The sequence below is a fragment of the Microcebus murinus genome, chromosome 11 (assembly GCF_040939455.1).
Source record: "Microcebus murinus isolate Inina chromosome 11, M.murinus_Inina_mat1.0, whole genome shotgun sequence".
Lineage (NCBI taxonomy): Eukaryota > Metazoa > Chordata > Mammalia > Primates > Cheirogaleidae > Microcebus > Microcebus murinus.
The window spans coordinates 57,992,808-58,012,132 of NC_134114.1; the positions used below are offsets into that span (position 1 = coordinate 57,992,808).

General features: G+C 44.9%; 1 protein-coding gene across 1 annotated transcript in view; it reads right to left on the reverse strand.

Moving 5' to 3' along the window:
* Positions 1–15,710, reverse strand: part of SERINC5 (serine incorporator 5) — an 89,260-nt gene extending 73,550 nt beyond the window's left edge. The window contains exon 1 of the mRNA XM_012766794.3: positions 15,544–15,710. Coding sequence (XP_012622248.1) covers positions 15,544–15,570 — 27 coding nt within the window. The 5' untranslated portion in view covers positions 15,571–15,710. The remainder of the gene's footprint in view (positions 1–15,543) is intronic.
* Between the last annotated feature and the right edge of the window lie 3,615 nt (positions 15,711–19,325).

The following is a 19,325-nucleotide window of genomic DNA, read 5'->3' on the forward strand; positions in this document are numbered from 1 at the left end:
TTTTTTAAAAAATTTTTAGTAGACTTGGGGTCTCCCTCTTGCTAAGGCTAGTCTTGAACTCCTAATCTCAAGCCATCCTCCCACCTTAGCCTCCCAAAGTGCTAGGATTACAAGCATGAGATGAATTCTTACAATATGTGAAAATATCCACAATGTAATGTGAAATTAAGTTAGGATATAAAACAGTACATACAGTTTTTTACTTAACTGGTTTTTCCTTCACTCCTTTTTTCTCTTCTAACATTCACTTTATATTAGGTAAAATGCAGATTTCCTGGGCCCCACAAGAATGTAATATATCCACTTGCCACACTGCCCACTCCTAATTTTTTCTTTCTGTATGCTTATCCCCTTAAACACTGAAGTTCCAAAATCTGTCTCTCAAAAGTCACGCATCTGTTCCTTATTTTTCCCAGGCACATCCTCAAACTTTGGCTTAAGAAACCTCCACTGATTGAGATTCTTGCAACAGTCACTTATTTTGTGTTGTCACAAGTGATATTTATTTTCTTATTTAAACTTTTATTTCCCAAATTTTTTATGAAAATTATACATTATTCTTATAAAGCACAAAATACCGTTTTACAATTAGTTGTCATGTAATGTCACTTAATTCACGTTTCAAGATTCAATCAGTATCAGGTAAATTGATCTGCCTGCCTGGTGATGGGTTTCCCTTACTAGCGTGAAAACTCTGACTCTTACCTCTTTTTCAAGGTGCTACATACTGTAATCTTTGGAACATCTTAAGAAATAAAAAGGCCACCTAAGTGGACATATAGGAATAACATTTATCGGGTGTCGGGCAGGTGGGGGGGATGGGCATATACATAATGAATGCAATGTGCACCAACTGGGGGATGGACACATTTGAGGTTCTGACTTGAAGGGGGAGGGGGGATACGGGCAATACACGTAACCTTAACATTTGTACCCCCACAATATGCTGGAAAAGATAAGATAGAAAGAAAAGAAAAGAAAAGAAAAGAAAAGAAAAGAAAAGAAAAGAAAAGAAAAGAAAAGAAAAGAAAAGAAAAGAAAAGAAAAGATAAGATAGTGGAGGCTAGGTGTGGTGGCTCATGCCTGTAATCCCAGCACTTTTGGAGGCCAACATGGGAGGATCACTTGAGGCCAGGAGTTCGAGACCAGCCTGGGCAACATAGTGAGACCTCCACCTCTACAAAAGATTTTTTTAAATTAGCCAGGCGTGGTGGCATGTGCCTGTAGTCTCAGCTACTCGGGAGGCTGAGGCAGGAGGATTACTCCTGAGCCCAGGAGTTCAAGACTTGCAGTGATTGTACCATTGCACTCCAGACTGGGCAACAGGAGACCCTATCTCTAAGAAAAAAAATAAAAGATAGTGGAAAATATTCGATTAATCTTCTCCTCAAAAAAAGATAAGAAACGACAAAGAATAGAAGGGAAAATGAAATGGAAACTGATCAATTTATAGCCTTGGACTCAAACATATGAATAATTACATTAAATGTAAGGGATCTAAGCATTCAACTAAAAGGCAAAGACTGTTAGATTGGATCAAGAAGCAAGACCTATGTCATGTTTGTAAGAGACATACTTTTAAATATAAAGATACAGATGAGCTGAAAGTCAAAAAGGTGGTTACAAGCATTTTAATATCTGATAAGTACTTAAAGATAGATTACCAGAGATTAAAAAGATCATTTTATAAAAATAAAAGGATTGATTCATTAAGGAGACATAATCCTAAATGTGTACATCTAATAGAGATTCAAAATACATTAAGCAAAAACTAACAGAATTAATGGGAGAAAGAGACAAAAACACAATCACACTTGAAAAATTTAACATCCTTCCTTCCAGTAATTGATAGAATTAGACCAAAAAAAAAAAAATCTGTCAAAATGGAGATTTTGCAACACTATGAATCAACTTGAACACTACTCAATAATTGTAGAATACAATTCAAGGCACATGAAACAGTCACCAAGGTATGTCATATTCTAGGCCATAGAACAATAGATTTTAAAGGAACGAATATATCTCAGACAAGTTATTTAGCTACTTTCAAAGAAAAAAACAGGAACGAATATATACAGACAGAATATATTCTCTGACTTCCATGAAATTAAACTACAAATCAATAGCAAAAACACTCCTGGAAAATCCCCAAATATTTGGAAATCAACAACATACTTCTAAATAACCCATAGCTCAAAGAAGAAATCACAGAGAATTTAGAAAATACTTTGAACTGAATAATAATGAAAATACAATATATCAAAATGTATGGGATGTAAATTTATGGTTTTAAATGCTTTAGAAAAAAGATCTCAGGGCCGGGAGCGGTGGCTCATGCCTATAATGGCAACACTCTGGGAGTCTGAGGCGGGAGAATCGTTTGAGCTCAGGAGTTTGAGACCAGCCTGAGCAAGAATGAGCCCCCCATCTCTGCTAAAAAATAGAAAGAAATTAGCTGGACAACTAAAAACATATATAGAAAAAATTAGCCGGGCGTGGTGGCGCATGCCTGTAGTCCCAGCTACTAGGGAGGCTGAGGCAGGAAGATCACTTGAGCCCAGGAGTTTGGGGTTGCTGTGAGCTAGGCTGATGCCACAGCACTCTAGCCTGAGTGACAGAGTGAGACTCTGTCTCAAAAAAAAAAAGATCTCAGGAGTTCGCGGCTGCAGTAAGCTACATCACAACACTGCACTCTATAGCCTTGGTGACATGGTGAGACCCTGGGGTGGGGGGGCTAATAAAGCCCCTAGCTAGGGTCATCAAGTAAGGAGGAAGAAAAGATAAAAGAAAGAGAGGGAGAGAGGAAGGGACTCTCTCTAACTCTTAACAGATTTTTACCAAGGACTAGCATTTAGAAAATCCATTAATTAACCCCCATTACAGTGGAAAAATCAGGCAGAGGGATGACAGTATCAGAAAAATCTATACTTTAGTACAGGGATCCTTAAACTTTTTAAACGGGGGGCCAGTTCACTGTCCCTCAGACCATTGGAGGGCCTGGAGAGTGTGGGGCACATTCCACACGTGTGCACTGTGGGCCCGGGACCAGTCGGCTGCTAAGCAGGACAGGCAGAGCCGGCAAAAATACCCTGTGGGCCAGATAAATGTCCTCCGAGGGCCGCATGTGGCCCGTGGGCCGTAGTTTGAGGTAGGATGAGGACATTTGCTTTAGTAGAAAGAGCAGGCCAGGGCACAGTGGCTCACGCCTGTGATCCTAGCACTCCGGGAGGCTGAGGCAGGCAGATCGTTTGAGCTCAGGAGTTCGAGACCAGCCTGGGCAAGAGGGAGACCCTGTCCCTACTAAAAAAAAATAGAAAGAAACTAGCTGGACAGCTAAAAATATATATAGAAAAAATTAGCCGGGCATGGTGGTGCATGCCTGTATGTAGATCCAGCTACTTGGGAGGCTGAGGCAGAAGGATGGCTTAAGCCCAGGAGTTTGAGGTTGCTGTGATCTAGGCTGACGCCATGGCACTGTACTCAGGGCAACAGAGTGAGACTCTGTACCAAAAAGAAAAAAAAGAAAGAAAGATCAATTTGCTGACAGTGTGGGAAAAATAATCATGCAATAAAAGATGTAGAGGAAGAAAACCAGTAAAGAGCCTCTCCCTTAGTCCAAGTGAGAATGTATTTATATACACCCCAACGTCCTGACTCCAATCCTAACGGCCTCCACGCGCAGGTGAGCAGGAAGACAGTGCTAATTAGGGTAGAGTTCATCATACCAATTACTCATAGCCCTCGCTCAGTATGGTCAATTGTCTCACTCTGCCTCCATTCCCGCCTGCTTCTACATGTCCTCCAGTATCGCATAACCTGCAACGTTAAACCACATTTCCCACACTCCTTTGCTGTTAGGGTCCTGACAATCAGCTGCACTCACAATATTTGGAAAGTAAAAACAAGGCAGAAGCCACCCTCCTGCTGTGGTATCTGCTACCGAGCAATGGCTCCTATGTTAAGCCACCAGCTGGCAGCTGGCAGGACACAGTCATGGTGGTGGCAGCAGCTTTGGCTCCCAACCTCCGGATCACTATGTTCTTAAGTTCAAGAGTGCTCCTTTGGTTATTCCAATTATTTTTTAAACACACCTATTTCCCTCCATTAAATTCTCTTCTGTTTAAAATATCTCAAGTGGTCTTGGCTTCCTGCAGTGAACCCTGACACAGCCGCATGGTCACTTTACAGATAACAAAGGACTCCCACATATATATCTGATTTTTATCCCTACAACAATCATGAGGCAGGCGAGACAGGAATTTCCTCCATTGACAAAAAGGAAACGAAAGCACAGAAAACTTAAGAATTGGGAACAATATAGTAAGTTCCCCAGGGCTGGGCACGGGGGCTCACGCCTGTAATCCTAGCACTCTGGGAGGCCGAGGCAGGAGGATTGCTTGAAGTCAGGAGTTCAAAACCAGCCTGAGCAAGAGCAAGACCTCATCTCTACTAAAAATAGAAAGAAATTAATTGGCCAACTAATATATATAGAAAAAATTAGCCAGGCATGGTGACGTATGCCTGTAATCCCAGCTACTCGGGAGGCTGAGGCAGGAGGATCGCTTGAGCCCAGGAGTTTGAGGTTGCTGTGAGCTAGGCTGACACCACGGCACTCACTCTAGCCTGGGCAACAGAGCGAGACTCTGTCTCAAAAAAAAAAAAAAAATAGTAAGCTCCCCAGCGCTGGAGAGGTTCAGACACAGATGCACACTGAGGAGCATTGAAAAGGACATCTAAGCTTCAGGTGGGAAATTAAAAAGGGATTCCTTTTAAGGTCTCTTCCAAGAGTTTCTGATGCCATGATCTCCTTCAAAAATCACCAAGCAAGCAGCAAAACCTGGATCTCTCCAGAAGTAGAGTTGCCTCTCTGGAATTTTCCAAAGAAGAATAGGATCTCAGTTGACAAGACTCAACAAATTTTTAGAAAAAAGTGGGGGCCAGGGGATGTTAAAGGTAGGGGATTTTTTTCAAAACAAAGAGAAATCTAGGGGATGAGGCCACCTCTGGACTAAATTTTGATACAGTACAGGTTACAGGAGAACTTAAAAAGTAATTAAACTTCAGCATCCTGCAATTATGGGGCAGAAGTATCCAAGCCTACCATCCTTTAAATTAAAGGCCAGCCTAAACTTCCTCAGGCTCAGCCTGCTCCTCATTTTATCTTTCTTTCTTTCTTTTTTTTTAAAGAGATGGGTCTCACTATGTGGCCCAGGCTGGTGTCAAACTCCTAGCCTCAAGCAATCCTCCCATCCTCCTGCCTTGGCCTCCCAAAGTGCTAGGATTATAGGCATGATCCACCACATCAGGCTTCTCCTTTTATCCTAAAAGATAATAACCTCCCCTCCCTGGCTTCAGTTGCTCAGCTCCCAGTACTCCATAACCCAGGTCACTCTACCTTCTGCTGCCTAGAAGCTGAGGATGCCAAAATCCCCAAGCACTCTTAAAGCCCCCAGGCACTGATCTCCCTCTCACTGGATTCTGGGTATCATCTGACCAGGGTATCATCTGACCAGGCCAACAGCTCTCTGGCTAGGGCTCTGGCTCCTGGCTCCTTCCTCTCCAGCCAGGCTCATTAAAGTTCACGTTGTGGTTGTCTTTCTTTCCCTTTTGGATAAAGAGAATGTCTGCCTTTTAAATGGAGATGTCTCTCAGGCCCCACAGTGATGGCTCACAATAGTAATCCTAGCACTCTGGGAGGCCGAGGATCGCTCAAGGTCAGGAGTTCGAAACCAGCCTAAGCAAGAGCAAGACCCCGTCTCTACTATAAATAGAAAGAAATTAATTGGCCAACTAATATATATAGAAAAAATTAGCTGGGCATGGTGGCACATGCCTGTAGTCCCAGCTACTCGGGAGGCTGAGGCAGTAGGATTGCTTGAGCCCAGGAGTTTGAGGTTGCTGTGTGCTAGGCTGATGCCAGGGCACTCTAGCCTGGGCAACAAAGCAACACAAGGAAAGGACAGGAAAGGACAGGACAGGACAGGACAGGACAGGACAGGACAGGACAGGAAAGGAAAGGAAAGGAAAGGAAAGGAAAGGAAAGGAAAGGAAAGGAAAGGAAAGGAAAGGAAAGGAAAGGAAAGGAAAGGAAAGGAAAAGGAGATGTCTGTCAAGGTTCCAGGGTTGGTCTTTCCTGCTCCTTCTACAGCTGTGTTTTTCTATGGAAAAAGGAATCCATGTGTGTGCATCTGCAGGGTTGTATGGAACCTCTAGTGCTCATTCATGGGGACCCACTCTCCATGTGCTCCCCTGGGGGGCTCCTCTACTCCCAGGAGGAAGTAAGTATTCCCCACTCACCATCCCCTCCCCACCCCTTCCTTCCCAAAGATGAAAGGTCCACAGCTGAGGTCCACAAGCCTTCAGTCCCAAGAAGTATTGCCCCAGGGACAACCTTACACTGCTAGGACATCCAGCCTCCACTCCCAAGTTGCTCCCAAGCACAAAAATGGCTCTAGCTGCTGACATATTGCTTTGGGGAATTTGTTAGCTCTTTTAAAAACAACAACAATAGCAGCAGCAAATGAAATAAGTCAACAATGTCCTAGAATCCTTTAGGGATAATGCTAGCAAAACTGAAGAAAATTTATTGCTATAGAATCCTATTACAGAGAGCAGTTTGATTACTATGGAAACAAAATAACTGCAATTGTTTCCACTGGGGGGAGATCCACCAGCATGGGATTAAGAACAAAAGACTGAATTCCTCCCCAGTTTTGGCAAACCACACTAGCCAAGGATCAAAGCATTAGGAGAATCAGCCCTCCACTAAATTACTGAGATATAATGGGAGAACAAAAAAATGGAAAATGAATTCCACAAAGACCTCATGAGCTTTGTTTCAAAATGCAGTTGGTTAGCCAGTTTATAAAAAAATGATACTTAAACAGAAGTCTGATTTTCCATTTCCCCTAGTTATCTTTTCATAAATAAGATTTAAGGGGTTGTGTATGTGTTTTTCCTACTTTTGTTTTGACTAGACGGTTTTCATGAGGGGGGAAAAAATGCTGTCTAATCATTATATGCTGTAACCTTACTTCAAACCCACAGATTGTTTCAAAATTTATTCTGTGATAAAAACCCACTCTAAGTTTTTCCATAACAGCTGCTTTCCTTAAACATCAGCAACTTTAATTTCACAAGACAAACTCTAGAAGAAAAGCCAAAAGTAAAATCCTGTTTCCTTTAAAAGTCAAACAGATGTTTTATATGTAATCAAATCGATCCACTATTTGAATTTCCTATATAACCTACACTGACTCCTGGATTAGGTTCTACAATCTTTTAAAATATCATTAATACACAAGCTAGAAGATATGGGGATATCCCCACTAAAACATCCCCACTTAATGTTTTAAAATGCATTTTAAATAGGACTGCAAAAGTTTACCATGGACTACTTGGAAAGCCTAATATTCAGGGACAAATCAGTAGTAACTTGACTGTACTGCTCTCAGCATCCAATCATACACCTAACTCAACTGATAACAGCAATATGTAGTGAAAATTCACTAACAATACGGCCTGACTCAGGACACTATGAGAACACAGGATCTTCATAATTAGGCAGGAATTACCATCTTTTTAAAATCTGAAAACAGCTGGATCAAGGAATAAAAAGGAATTGCACATAATATCTAGTTCTGCAGACATACCAGTTTATATGAGTACTTCCTTTTTAACAATTTATCAGAGATAATCTGGCCATGTACCGCTCTGAAATAAAAGCAGACAATGCCATAATTACTGCTCTACCCTCTCTGAGGCTTCTAAATGGTGATTACATTATGGCACCTGGAAAACTGAAAAGTAAAGCTTCCAAATCTCACAGTTGACTCACTCCAAGATACTCAATATCTGTGGGAAATCTACAGGCAATATTTATACAGAAAACGGGGGTGGGAAGCAAGCTATGGGAAAGGGGGTGTTACCTTTTATCTCATGAGCAGAGAGATGAGTCACAGGCTGCCTTCCACTCCCTACAGACTGGCCTCTCAGCCCTCCCAGCAAAATCAACCCACTCGGTCTTGCTGCAGCCCAGAGCTATTTGTCAGCTCGCCAGGTCAGCTGTAAAGCAGCCCAAGAAAACAAATCTGAATGAGCAACCTTCATGCTAAACTCTCCAACTCTACCCTTCACTCTCCTTACTGTTCAAGGTAAGGGACAGAGACTTATCTGAACCTGGCTACATTATGCAAAGACATCCCCAAACCACCCTTTCTATATCAGCTCACCAGTGAGCCACACAGTCGTTTCCCCCGGGGATACGTTCCAAGACCCCCAGTGGATGCCTGAAACCTTGGATAGTACCAAACCCTATATTCACTGTTTTTTCCTATACATACATAGCTGTGATCAAGTTTAATTTCTAAACAAGGCACAGTAAGAAATTAACAAACAACATTTAAGTTATAAATTAGGCACAATAAAGAGATTAACTACAATAACTAATAATAAAATAGAACAATTATAATAATATGCCAGCATCACTACTAGTGCACTTTGGGGCCAGTAAGTCAAATAAGGGTGACATAGCTTCTAGAAGAACACAAGCACTGCAATACCGCAACAGTCAATCTGACAACTGAGATGGCTCCTAAGTGACAGAGTGGACGTGCTACACAGTGGATGATTCATGTCCCAGGCAAGATGGAGTCAGGTTTTGTCACACTACTCACAACAGTGTGCAATTTAAAACTTATGAATTGTTTATTTCTGGAATTTTCCATTTAATATTTTCATGCTCCAGTAGACAGCAGATAACTGAAGCCACAGACTGTGGAAGGTGAATATAAGTGAAAACTAAAACTATTAACACAAAAAATTATTAACACATAAATGTATTAAGTGACTTTCACACATTCAATTTTAACATCTCTACAGAAATATCATGGGCTGGTCTGAGTGCAGTGGTGTTTACAACTAATTGATCACAACCAGTTACAGTTTTCTTTGTTCCTTCTCTACTGTTTCACTTGACTAGTGAAAGGAAGAAAGGAACAAAGAAAGAAAGAGAGGGAAAAGAAAGAAACCTTCATGTTTGAAGGTAGAAGACTGCCCACCTACATATGAATGTAAGCTCCAAAACCATTAATGGCTACAATTTAGTGGCTGGTACATGTTAAAAACTTCCTTGGTCACCACAATTGAGCAAAAAGAGTGGGATCAAATGCAGCACTTCCAACATAATCCCAATTTTGCAAAGTAAAGTCCTCAATATTAAATATAAGTGATTGAATATAGAACATCAAAATATGGTTCTCTCTGGATAATGATACGGGTGTTCCACAAATACCCTCTGCATTGTTCAAAAAAGCATCAGTCTATTACAGAACATGTTCTTAAAAAAAAAAAAAAAAAAAAAAAAAAAAAAAGCATCAGTCATGGAAAGAATGAATTTGTGCCTGGATCCCTTCCAACGGTGGAACCAACATGTAATATAATGAGGACCTAACATTTCCAATCACTGTAAACAAAGAACAGTAGGGAACAAGAGTTTTGTAACCAAAAGCACTCAACAGGGGGTTCTGCTAGGTCGTGGCCTGTGGTCTGCCTAGGAGGAAAGCGGAAACACATCCTCACAGCAACCAGGACACAATTCTAACACTAAGTGGTTTGGACGTGTCTAAGTACAAAGTTCTGCAGGGACTCTCAAAACAAAAGAAAGATCATTACTGAGGAACTATTTCTTGACCTGGGCCTTCAAAGTACAGACTTGGGCTTTACAAAGAAGGAAGGACATTTCCAAGGGAATCATTATTATCACGTGGTATGTAATCAACTTTTTAAGTAAGTCTTCATGGACTCTGCTGTGGGTTGTGTTTCAAGCTACACTCTAGGCAGTCAGTTGCCCTGAAGGGAAGACGCATTCCAACCAACATTTAATCAGAGGCCAAACTCTAAAGGGGTTTCCCGCATGGACACTGGTTACCCTCTAACACGAATGACACCAGAGGGTTTGTTAACCAGCATAATGGTGAGAAATCTTGAGAACTCCAAGAACTCTCAACTCTCTAGGTCCATACTGACCCCGTCTAATCCCCTGCACTAAGAGACCTGACCAAACTTTAACGTGGTTTCTAGCAGTGTAAGGCCGAGCCTGATTGGGCCCCCCTTTTGCATTCCAGTCTGGAAAAGCTCTGGGTTGTCAAAAGAATTTACTGTTTGTTCTGGCCAACACCTGAAGATAGGCCCCAGAGCCCCCTTCCTGAGAGCATTTACTAATAAAGGTTTACAATGGTGAATCCTTCCCGAGTCCCTTTGAGATGTATATGTTGTGCCTCCACAGACTCAAAAGGGTCTTTCTCGAAGACCTAAAAGCCATTCTTTTAAAATGTAATCATCAGGAAGTAAAGGGAGAACAGAATCCTAGCTTTGATCAGAGCCAGCCAGCAGGCAGCGGGCCTCACTGCATTTACACTGACCAGCCCTTTGTAACCTGACTTGCCAGACTCAGCTTGAGGCTCCGCTCACCCTCCTCCTAACTCCCTTAGTCTCCCTTTAAAGGGCCAAGTCACCTCTGCGCAAAACAGAATGGCACTCAGCTCTTTCCCCCATAGTCAATAGTTAAGGGATCAAATCTGTTTTTACTGCTTTAACTAATGTCCGGCTCTGTTGATCTTTGACAATGGATAGTCCCTGGTGGCATTCATGGCTTTGTTATTAACATAACAAGCATTAGAAATGGGTTTTCATTAGGGTAAAATCTGCGTGATCAAGAAACATGAACTGGCTTGTAAGGATAGTCTTTACTCTGAGAACTGCAACCATGGGCTTCACCCTCCCAAGTGGTCCAGCTGGTGCGGTTGTCTTAGTTACCGGATCAACCAAAAAGCTAGCATGTCTTGTCTACTAGAATACTGTCCCACTTGCCTCAGGTGAATTTTTCAGGCAAGAAGCATGTCAGAGCAGCAAAAAGGGCAAAGAGCTCGGAAAAGGCTGCCTGGCTGTTCTGCGCATGCCTGCCACTACATGTCTGTATGTGGGGCAAAATGTGGTCTGAGAATTTGGTCTTTATAACTTGAACTAGGTATGAGGAAGAAGTTAAACCTTACCCAACCATAACTACTGGCAACCAACAGGATCTACACCAAAATAGCCTAATGGCTGTGTATTCAAAACTGCCTTAGGTACATTTGTAACAGTTATTATTACTTATTCATATTCTAATAATAAGGATAATAAGAAATATAAGTCTGAGACAAAGGTCACCTAACTTGAGTTGGATGGACTAGTACTCAAGGCCTGGCTCCACCATCATGTAACATCAATCATTTAATTTATTTCTCTGTACTTTAGTTGAATCACCTGTAAAAGGAGGCCAAGGAGAACATCAACCACCTCACAGAGTTTTGTGTTGAATAAATTATATAATGCACATAAAAACAGAGCATATTGTGGGCTGAAACAAACTTCAGCTATTATTGTTAAGAAGATAGTGAGGGATATTCCAGGCCGCCTACGGATGAAAGTGGGTGATGTTGCCCCCATCTTGGTCCTGCCCAACCCTAATTCTCCATACCTGGGGGAGGAGGGAATACCCAAGAATCTACCAATCAGAACTTGGTGCACCAGCTGCAAAAGAATGCAGAGGATTCTCTAGCTCATGGCCAAGCCACGTACATGGGTAGCATAAAATCCGGAAAGTGACCTAGAACCCACAGGCATAGGTAAGGCTTAAGGTCATATGACTCCCATCTGTCCAAAGTGGTTCCATGGTTACCTCTGAACCACAACGGAGGTCCCTATCCCTACCCAGGTGCTATAAAATATGATGCAGACCAGTAGTCAACCTCTCTCTTTGCCCTTCCTTTTGCTTGCCCTGCTGTGACAATGTGTCCAGTCATCATCCATGGCGTACGTACCATGCTCTGAAAACTTATATCTTGCTCACGCCTGTAATCCTAGCACTCTGGGAGGCTGAGGCGGGTGGATTGCTCAAGGTCAGAGTTCAAAAGCAGCCTGAGCAAGAGCAAGACCCCATCTCTACTATAAATAGAAAGAAATTAATTGGCCAACTAATATATATAGAAAAAAAATTAGCCAGGCATCGTGGCGCATGCCTGTAGTCCCAGCTACTTGGGAGGCTGAGGCAGAAGGATTGCTCGAGCCCAGGAGTTTGAGGTTGCTGTGACCACGGCACTCACTCTAGCCTGCACAAAAAAGCGAGACTCTGTCTCAAGAAACAAACAAACAAAAAAAAAAACTTATATCTTGCTCTTGCCCTATAATCCTATCTTCCTCTCTTCAATAAACCTCATTTTCCTGCTTACCTAACTTTGGCATGTATGGTCATTCTTCGGCCATGAGCACACCAAGAACCAAAAGTTTCAGACTGAAACCTCACATTATTATTATGATCATTGATGCTCATACTTGCCTGCAGTAAACCCTTCTAAGCCTTACTCTCAAATTGCCTTAGAAAGGTTGTCTGTATTTTTCAAGTACACATCTCACTTCACCTCTGACAGTATACACTGTCATTTTCTGTAACTTCCCCCACACTTCCCAGAAGGTACTGTTGAGTGACCACCTCCCTGTAATCTCTTCCCTCTTAGCATCCATTAGCCAATTACCTAAACAAAATCTAAGTGAATAACAGAGTAGATACAAAAATAAAACAAGATGACCTGCAGACTGTACTGCTGCGGGGTTACGTTCCTTACTCCAAATCCTGTATTAGAGACTTTATGGTTATTATCACATGTAATCTTCATAATAACCCTAAGAAGTATTATCACACCCATTCCACAGCTGAGGAAAAACTGAGGTAATAGAGGGTAATAACTTGTCCACAGTTGTACCAGCCCTTGTTGTCCAGATTTCTCAATTCAAACTGGAGACTGAGACCAAAGCTCAGGCTCTTTTTCTGGGTTGTGCTGGTTCCTGATGGTCCTCAGTTAAAGAATGCCCTCAAAATTTCTATCTCCACCCTCAAACTTCTCCCCTGACTTGAATATCCACCTAGTGACTTCCCAACTCCACTTCGTTTATAATAGTTACTAATATCTCTAATGTAAAAAAGCCAAAAGAAAACTATGGGTTTTCCTCAACAAATATCCTCTTCCTATCAGCCTCCTTCTTCACCTCAGTAAATGGGATTATCATTTTGCCCAGTGGCTCAGGCCAAAAAAAGAATCTCTCTCATTCTCACACCCCACTTCTAATCCATGCTCAAATCCATTTCTACCTCTGAAATATATCCAGAAGCCAACAATGTCCCACTGTACCTACTCCTACAGCCGCAGCCTAAATTAAGGTACCACATTCTTTCCTCCCTGGACTGCAGTAGCAACAGCAGACTGCCAAGATTTAAGCTCCATCAGGAAGGGATTCTTGTTCACTGCTGAAGCCTAGACCACTGCTTGAACGCAAGAGGCAGTTCATAAATATTCGCTGAATGACCAGCTCTGCCTGTTCTGCCCACCTCCACTCTAGCCCCTGGTACAGTCCAGCACCCCCAAGTGACCGGAAGGAAAAGTGCAAATCAAAGCAAAGCTCACCCTGCTCACGATCACAGTGTTTCACTGTGACCAGGATAAAACCCAAACGCCATCAGCAGATGATGGGGCTCTGGCCATACCTAGTCCTGCCCACTTCTCTGACCTCATCTGCTCGCCTGGGTCAAGGCTGCTTACCACACAGTCTTGTTACAGTACCAGTATTTATTGTTTCATTGTTTACATGCTTATGAATAACCACCCTCTCTCTTGCTCCCCAAGATAGACCACTGAGGGTAGAGATGTTAGTCTGGCTTAAGACCATATAGCCAGCTCCTGGCACATGGGTGCTCAAACAAAAGAAGTGGTAGACACAGCTTCTGATGGTGCTATAAGGTTGTTGGTTTTGTGGTGTTTATTTTTTAACTTCTTAACAGCTCCATCCATGTGAAGTCACAGTGTGATCGCCATCACACTGCGGTTGAAACCCCCCACCACTGATGCCACCTCAGGCAGTCCTGAGAAAGCAGAAGTTAACTTTTCAGTAAATGAATGGCCAGGATTTGGTTCTTTCCAAAGTCACGGGAGGGAAGATTTTAGAAACAAGTCATTAAATGCTGTCAAAATATCAGTATCAACATAATTCTTTTACAAAACCCACTCGGATACTGCTGATAATTTACAAAGCCCTAAATTAGAGTCACAGAAAGAGCCTCAAGAGGCTTTCCAGAGACCAAGAGGGACAGAAGCCCCTAAATATCTGTCATGTAATTACTACATAACGAAAAGTGTTGCATTATATTGGACAGCAATATTCTTAAAACAAGGAGAATAAAAGATTTGCAGAACTTTCTAAAAACAGCCTTTTCTGGTCCACCTTGGTCTCAAATCGCTGGTATAGTGGTGACCATTCTCTCTCTACCTGACGCAGGGAAAAATCATTTCACCTCAAGTCAAAAGCCTCAATGTTCTCATCTCTGAAAAGGCCAGCTTGAAAGCATGCCAAGCACACTATTAGACCTCAAAAATCAAGATATCTCCACATGGCCACTCCAAACAGGATGGATTATCTGCCAGCACAGTCGCTGGTTACAGAAACCATCAGCTTAACCCCAGCGCCACTTACCGCCCCCCTCGACCGCCCTAAGGCAGAGTGAAATCAACAACACCCCTGAACCTGAACGCTCCCCAGAGCCAGATTCATTTGGGAAAACACACCATTAGAGCTCTGTACAGAAACGCTGATAATCACCATGGACGGGGAGGGAGCCTGACGTCCAGAAGACTTTACCTACTTCGTTTTTATCAAACTCCGCAGGAGGGAGTGAAGTAGCATAAAAGGGCTGAAACCTACTAATTCTGCACTCGCTGGTAGGAGGCGCCTACCCCAAGTGGATATATATGTTTTAATGGATTTAACAAGCAAAAGTTACAAAACAGGTTTGAGCAAGTTTAGTTCCAAAGAGAGACAGGAAGGCTCGCGCCCTACCCAGGCAGTCGCGCCAGTGCCGGGCCAGGGTTGGGTCGGCAAACTCAGGAAGCAGGGATGAGTTTTCCCTTCGCCCAGACCTGCGCCCGGTAGTCTGGAAATCAGGCTTCGAGACATTCTCAAAGGTACAGCGCCCACGCGCTGGACTTGAACGTGTCAAGCACCACCTGCCTGGGCTGTCTGACCCGAGTTTTGTTCAGGGTATGGGAAAGGAGACGTTGCCCAAATCCACATTTTTTTCCTGCGTTTATCCGACAGGCAGAGCCGCGACAGCCACGCACCAGTGCCCTGGGCGGGAGGCGACACACCCCTGGGGCGGTCGGGATGCACCGCCCGAGCGCTGCACGCCCCGCCCCACGCGGAGTCCCCGAGGCCGGACTGGGAGATCTCGGGGCAGGCAGCCTCTCCGGCTTCCCCCTGCGCTTCCCGCGCGTCCGGAGCACAGGATTTCCCGGCCCGAGGCGCTCCCCCAAGCGGCGCGGGGTCAGCCCAGGCGACCCACCCCGACCCCGGCTTCGGCCGCGCAGCTGGAAGCGCACCCGGGCAAGCCGGCAGCGCCAGGACTCCGGCCCGGTCCCGCGATCCCGCAGTCCCCGCGCGGCGGCCGGCCTCGCTCACCTGGCCCGCGCAGCACCGAGCAGACATCGCGGCGGCCGACGCCCACGGTGCGCCCGCTGGCTCCGCTGCGGCCCCCGGCTCCCGGGCGCCCCTCTCCGCCGCGGCTCACGCCCCCACGCCGAGCAGCCGCAGCCGACAGCCTGGGCACCGCCGCCCGGGTGAAAACAACCGCCCCCCGCCCCGCCCGCCGCGGCAGGCCCCGCCCCAGCGCCGCCCCGCGCCCGCCCCTTCCCGGGCGCCGGGCTGCGGAGCAGGCTCGTCCCGGGCTCGCACTTCCGCTGGCGTCAGCCGGCCGGGCTGCCGCGGCCACTTCCCGGTGGGGCGCCGGGCTCCGAAGCCGGTCTGCGGGCGCAAGCAGGGCGCAGCGCCCCTCCGCCTTTGGATCGCGAGGAGCTGCTGTGTGCTGGCTCGAGCACAGCTCAGAGCCTTGCGTGAGCGATTCCCCAGCGTCCCGCACTGGTCCCGCACGGCGGGGACCGCCCGGTGCAGGTCTGCGCTCTGCCTCGCGCCACCCAGGACGTCCCACCCGCGAGATCCCAGTTCCTGAAATCCCTTTACCTCCTTCATCTGCCAAGAAAACGTTCAACTTTTGCGCTTTTCCCCCTGCCCAAGCTTCCTCGAATCCCTGCGCTGATGTTCCCACCGCATTCTAGGGGATCCGTTGAGATCCCTTTCCGTGCTCCCCTAGATATGAGTACATTTTCCAGCCTGCCCTCCTCCCCCTCCCCCACCCCCAGCCTGAGAGCGCTTCCGGCCCAGGGACTCAGTTTACATCTCTGCATCAGCGGACCTCACTAAAAAGAGGGTGCCAAATAATTGCTTGTGTCGTGCAGAAGTCGGGGAGGGTGCCCGTAGGCTTTCTCCCACCCAGATCTGCTCTCACAGCCACCTCCCCAGGAACAGTGAAGGCATTTCTGTTAGTGCCAATTTTGTGCCATGTCCTTCACTCTTTCAAATAAACATTACCGTACCCGTTTTAGAAACGAGGCGACGGAAGTCCAGACTAGTTGAGTAACTTTCCCAAAGCCTCACTGTAAAGTTGGAGCAAAACTAGGGCTGAAATCCACTTGTTAGTCAGACTCATCTCCAGACGGAGACTTTTTAGCAAAGGAACGTCTTGTGGGGCAGGTTAGGAGTTGGAGACTTAAGAGGACAGTTGCGTGGAAACTAGTCGTTGGGTTATAAACTGCGCCCCGTCTTCCAGCATCTCAGATGCAGGCGTTTGAAGGAAGAGAAATCATCGAGCAGGCCCTACTCAGAGCCACTGGAAGTAATGAGAGTTGGCTCTAATTCAAAACAAAAATAATGTAAACCGAATCAGGCAACCTGCTCTGTGGCGGCCTGTGACTCATCAGAAACTGAGGATCTCACCGGGACTTTCTAGTGAGCTTCATTGTTTATTGAGGCAGTCACTGCACTTCTCTTTGGGGCGTTGCACCTGGCCTGGGAAAACCGGTTGGGCCCCTAGAACGCTTCTGCCCCTCTGGGAAGATCCTAGCAGCTTGATTGGGGGGACAGAGGTGAGGGTGGGAGACAGAAAGGGAAGGCCCTAAATCTACAAATGTTTAAGCCGGCTGGGACTTGGCTGGTACTGTGAGGCCTCCGCACCTTTCAGGAAGGCGGGGGACTCTGACCAGAGGCCACTGGGTTAGGGGCAGAGCTGGATTATGATTCAGGCCTCCTAACCCTGAATCCTGTGCTCTTTTTTGCTGTGGAGGCTCAGGGTACACTACCCCAAAATATAACTGTAGGAGACCAGAATACGCTGCCCCAAAATATACTTCATTGGCATATTTCAAGCGGGTTATTCTGAGAAACTGCAGACACAGGAGGAGCTCTGCAAAGCTGTCTTTTTGTAAAAGAAATTTACATCTATAAAGGAAGTCTACACGGTAAAAGTATTTGTATCAGGAAGAGGGCTGCTCAGAGACAACTCTCATTGCCAGAGACTTTATCTGTATAGCGGGACAAACTTTACTCACCCATATATTCCCCCTCCCCCTCCCATAAACTGTGTTACCCTCCTCCCTCTCAAGCCCCAGGCTCTTACTTCTTTCTGTAGCTCAAGATGCTATATAAGATTCAATCATCTGGCCCTTCTTCAAGTCTCCAGTTTTGTGGGGCTCCTGTGCATATGCATACAATTAAAATGGCTTTCCTCCTGTTAATCTGTCTTATATCAATTTAATTTGTAGCCCAGCCCAAGAACCTAGAAGGGTAGAAGGAAGCCATTTTCCCCTCCCCTACATAGCTAAACAATGCCAATGTGGGAGGAATCTGTGAGTATGTAGGTGTTAGCCTCCAGGAGAGAAACCACAAGTGTTAATAACCTGGGGACTTGCAGAATATACCTCAAGGTACCAGAAAAGGATAATGAGCCAGAAAGTTGCAAATTCTAACTCTCCCAAGAACTGGCTCAGTGACCTCGAAGCCTTAGTTTTTTTCATCTGCAAAATCAGACTGAGAGTACATTCTCCAAGGATTAGAAAAACCACCCCTACAGACCCCTCACTGCAAGACCAGGCCTCCTTGTAAGGCACAGACTGGTAGCCCTGACTGGTATTAATAAGCTTGTTAAAATGATACTAAGAAACTATCTCTGACTTTCATTTCTGGTCCCAGGTATTTTGGGAGCTGCAAGCTATGGTGCAGACATGGCCAAGTCCAATAACCACACCACACAAAACCAGAAAATGGCTCGTACAGACATGGCATCAAGAAAACCTGATTACAATGATATGAATCTCTTCAATGATATGAATCTTACAATGATATGAATCTTACAATGATATGAATCTTACAATGATATGAATCTTACAATGATATCATATCATATCTTACAATGATATGAATCTCTAAGGGGATGGACCGCAAGTTCCTGAAGAAAATGCACTTTGCCAAGAAGCACAAAAAGAAGAGCCTGAAGAAGAAGTAGACCAACGACGCCTAAGCCTTCGATGTGCTTGCTGTGGCCATCAGGGATCCCATAAAGTTCATGGAGGCTAGTAGGGCTCAGAAAATGATCCCCCAAAATGAAGACCTCAGATGCAAAAGCCTCTCTCTGACTTTCTCTTGCCTTCCTGGCTTCAGCTCCTCATTCACCCCAGAGACTAACCATAGAAACTAGAATCGGCCAGGCGCTGTGGCTCACGCCTGTAATCCTAGCACTCTGGGAGTCTGAGGCGGGTGGATCGCTGAAGGTCAGGACTTCAAAACCAGCCTGAGCAACAGCAAGACTGCATCTCTACTAAAAATAGAAAGAAGTTACTTGGCCAACTAAAAATATATAGAAAAAATTAGCCAGGCATGGTGGTTCATGCCTGTAGTCCCAGCTACTTGGGAGGCTGAGGCAGAAGGATTGCTTGAGCCCAGGAGTTTAAAGTTGCTGTGAGCCAGGCTAACGCCACGGCACTCTAGCCTGGGCAACAAAGTGAGACTCTGTCTCAAAATAAAATAAAATAAGAAACTAGAATCCCTCTTCTCCAACATGGGTCACAGAAATGAAATACTTTTCCCCCAAAGCCAACTTAAAACCTAAAAATATTACCTGGAACATCCCTGTGGCCTTTCTGTGTAAAAACTGGCCATACAGAAAATTATTTGACCTACCTTGTTTTATTATAAGTCAAAAGACCCCCATTCCAGAGAGGGTCCTGCCCCATACCCAGAAGGAATGCTGCACAGAGAGACAAAGAAGAATCTAGACAGATGTGCCTTGCTGGGTTTCCCCATTCAGTCTATTAGCATTAGATCATACACTTTTGTCCCATTATATGTCTGCA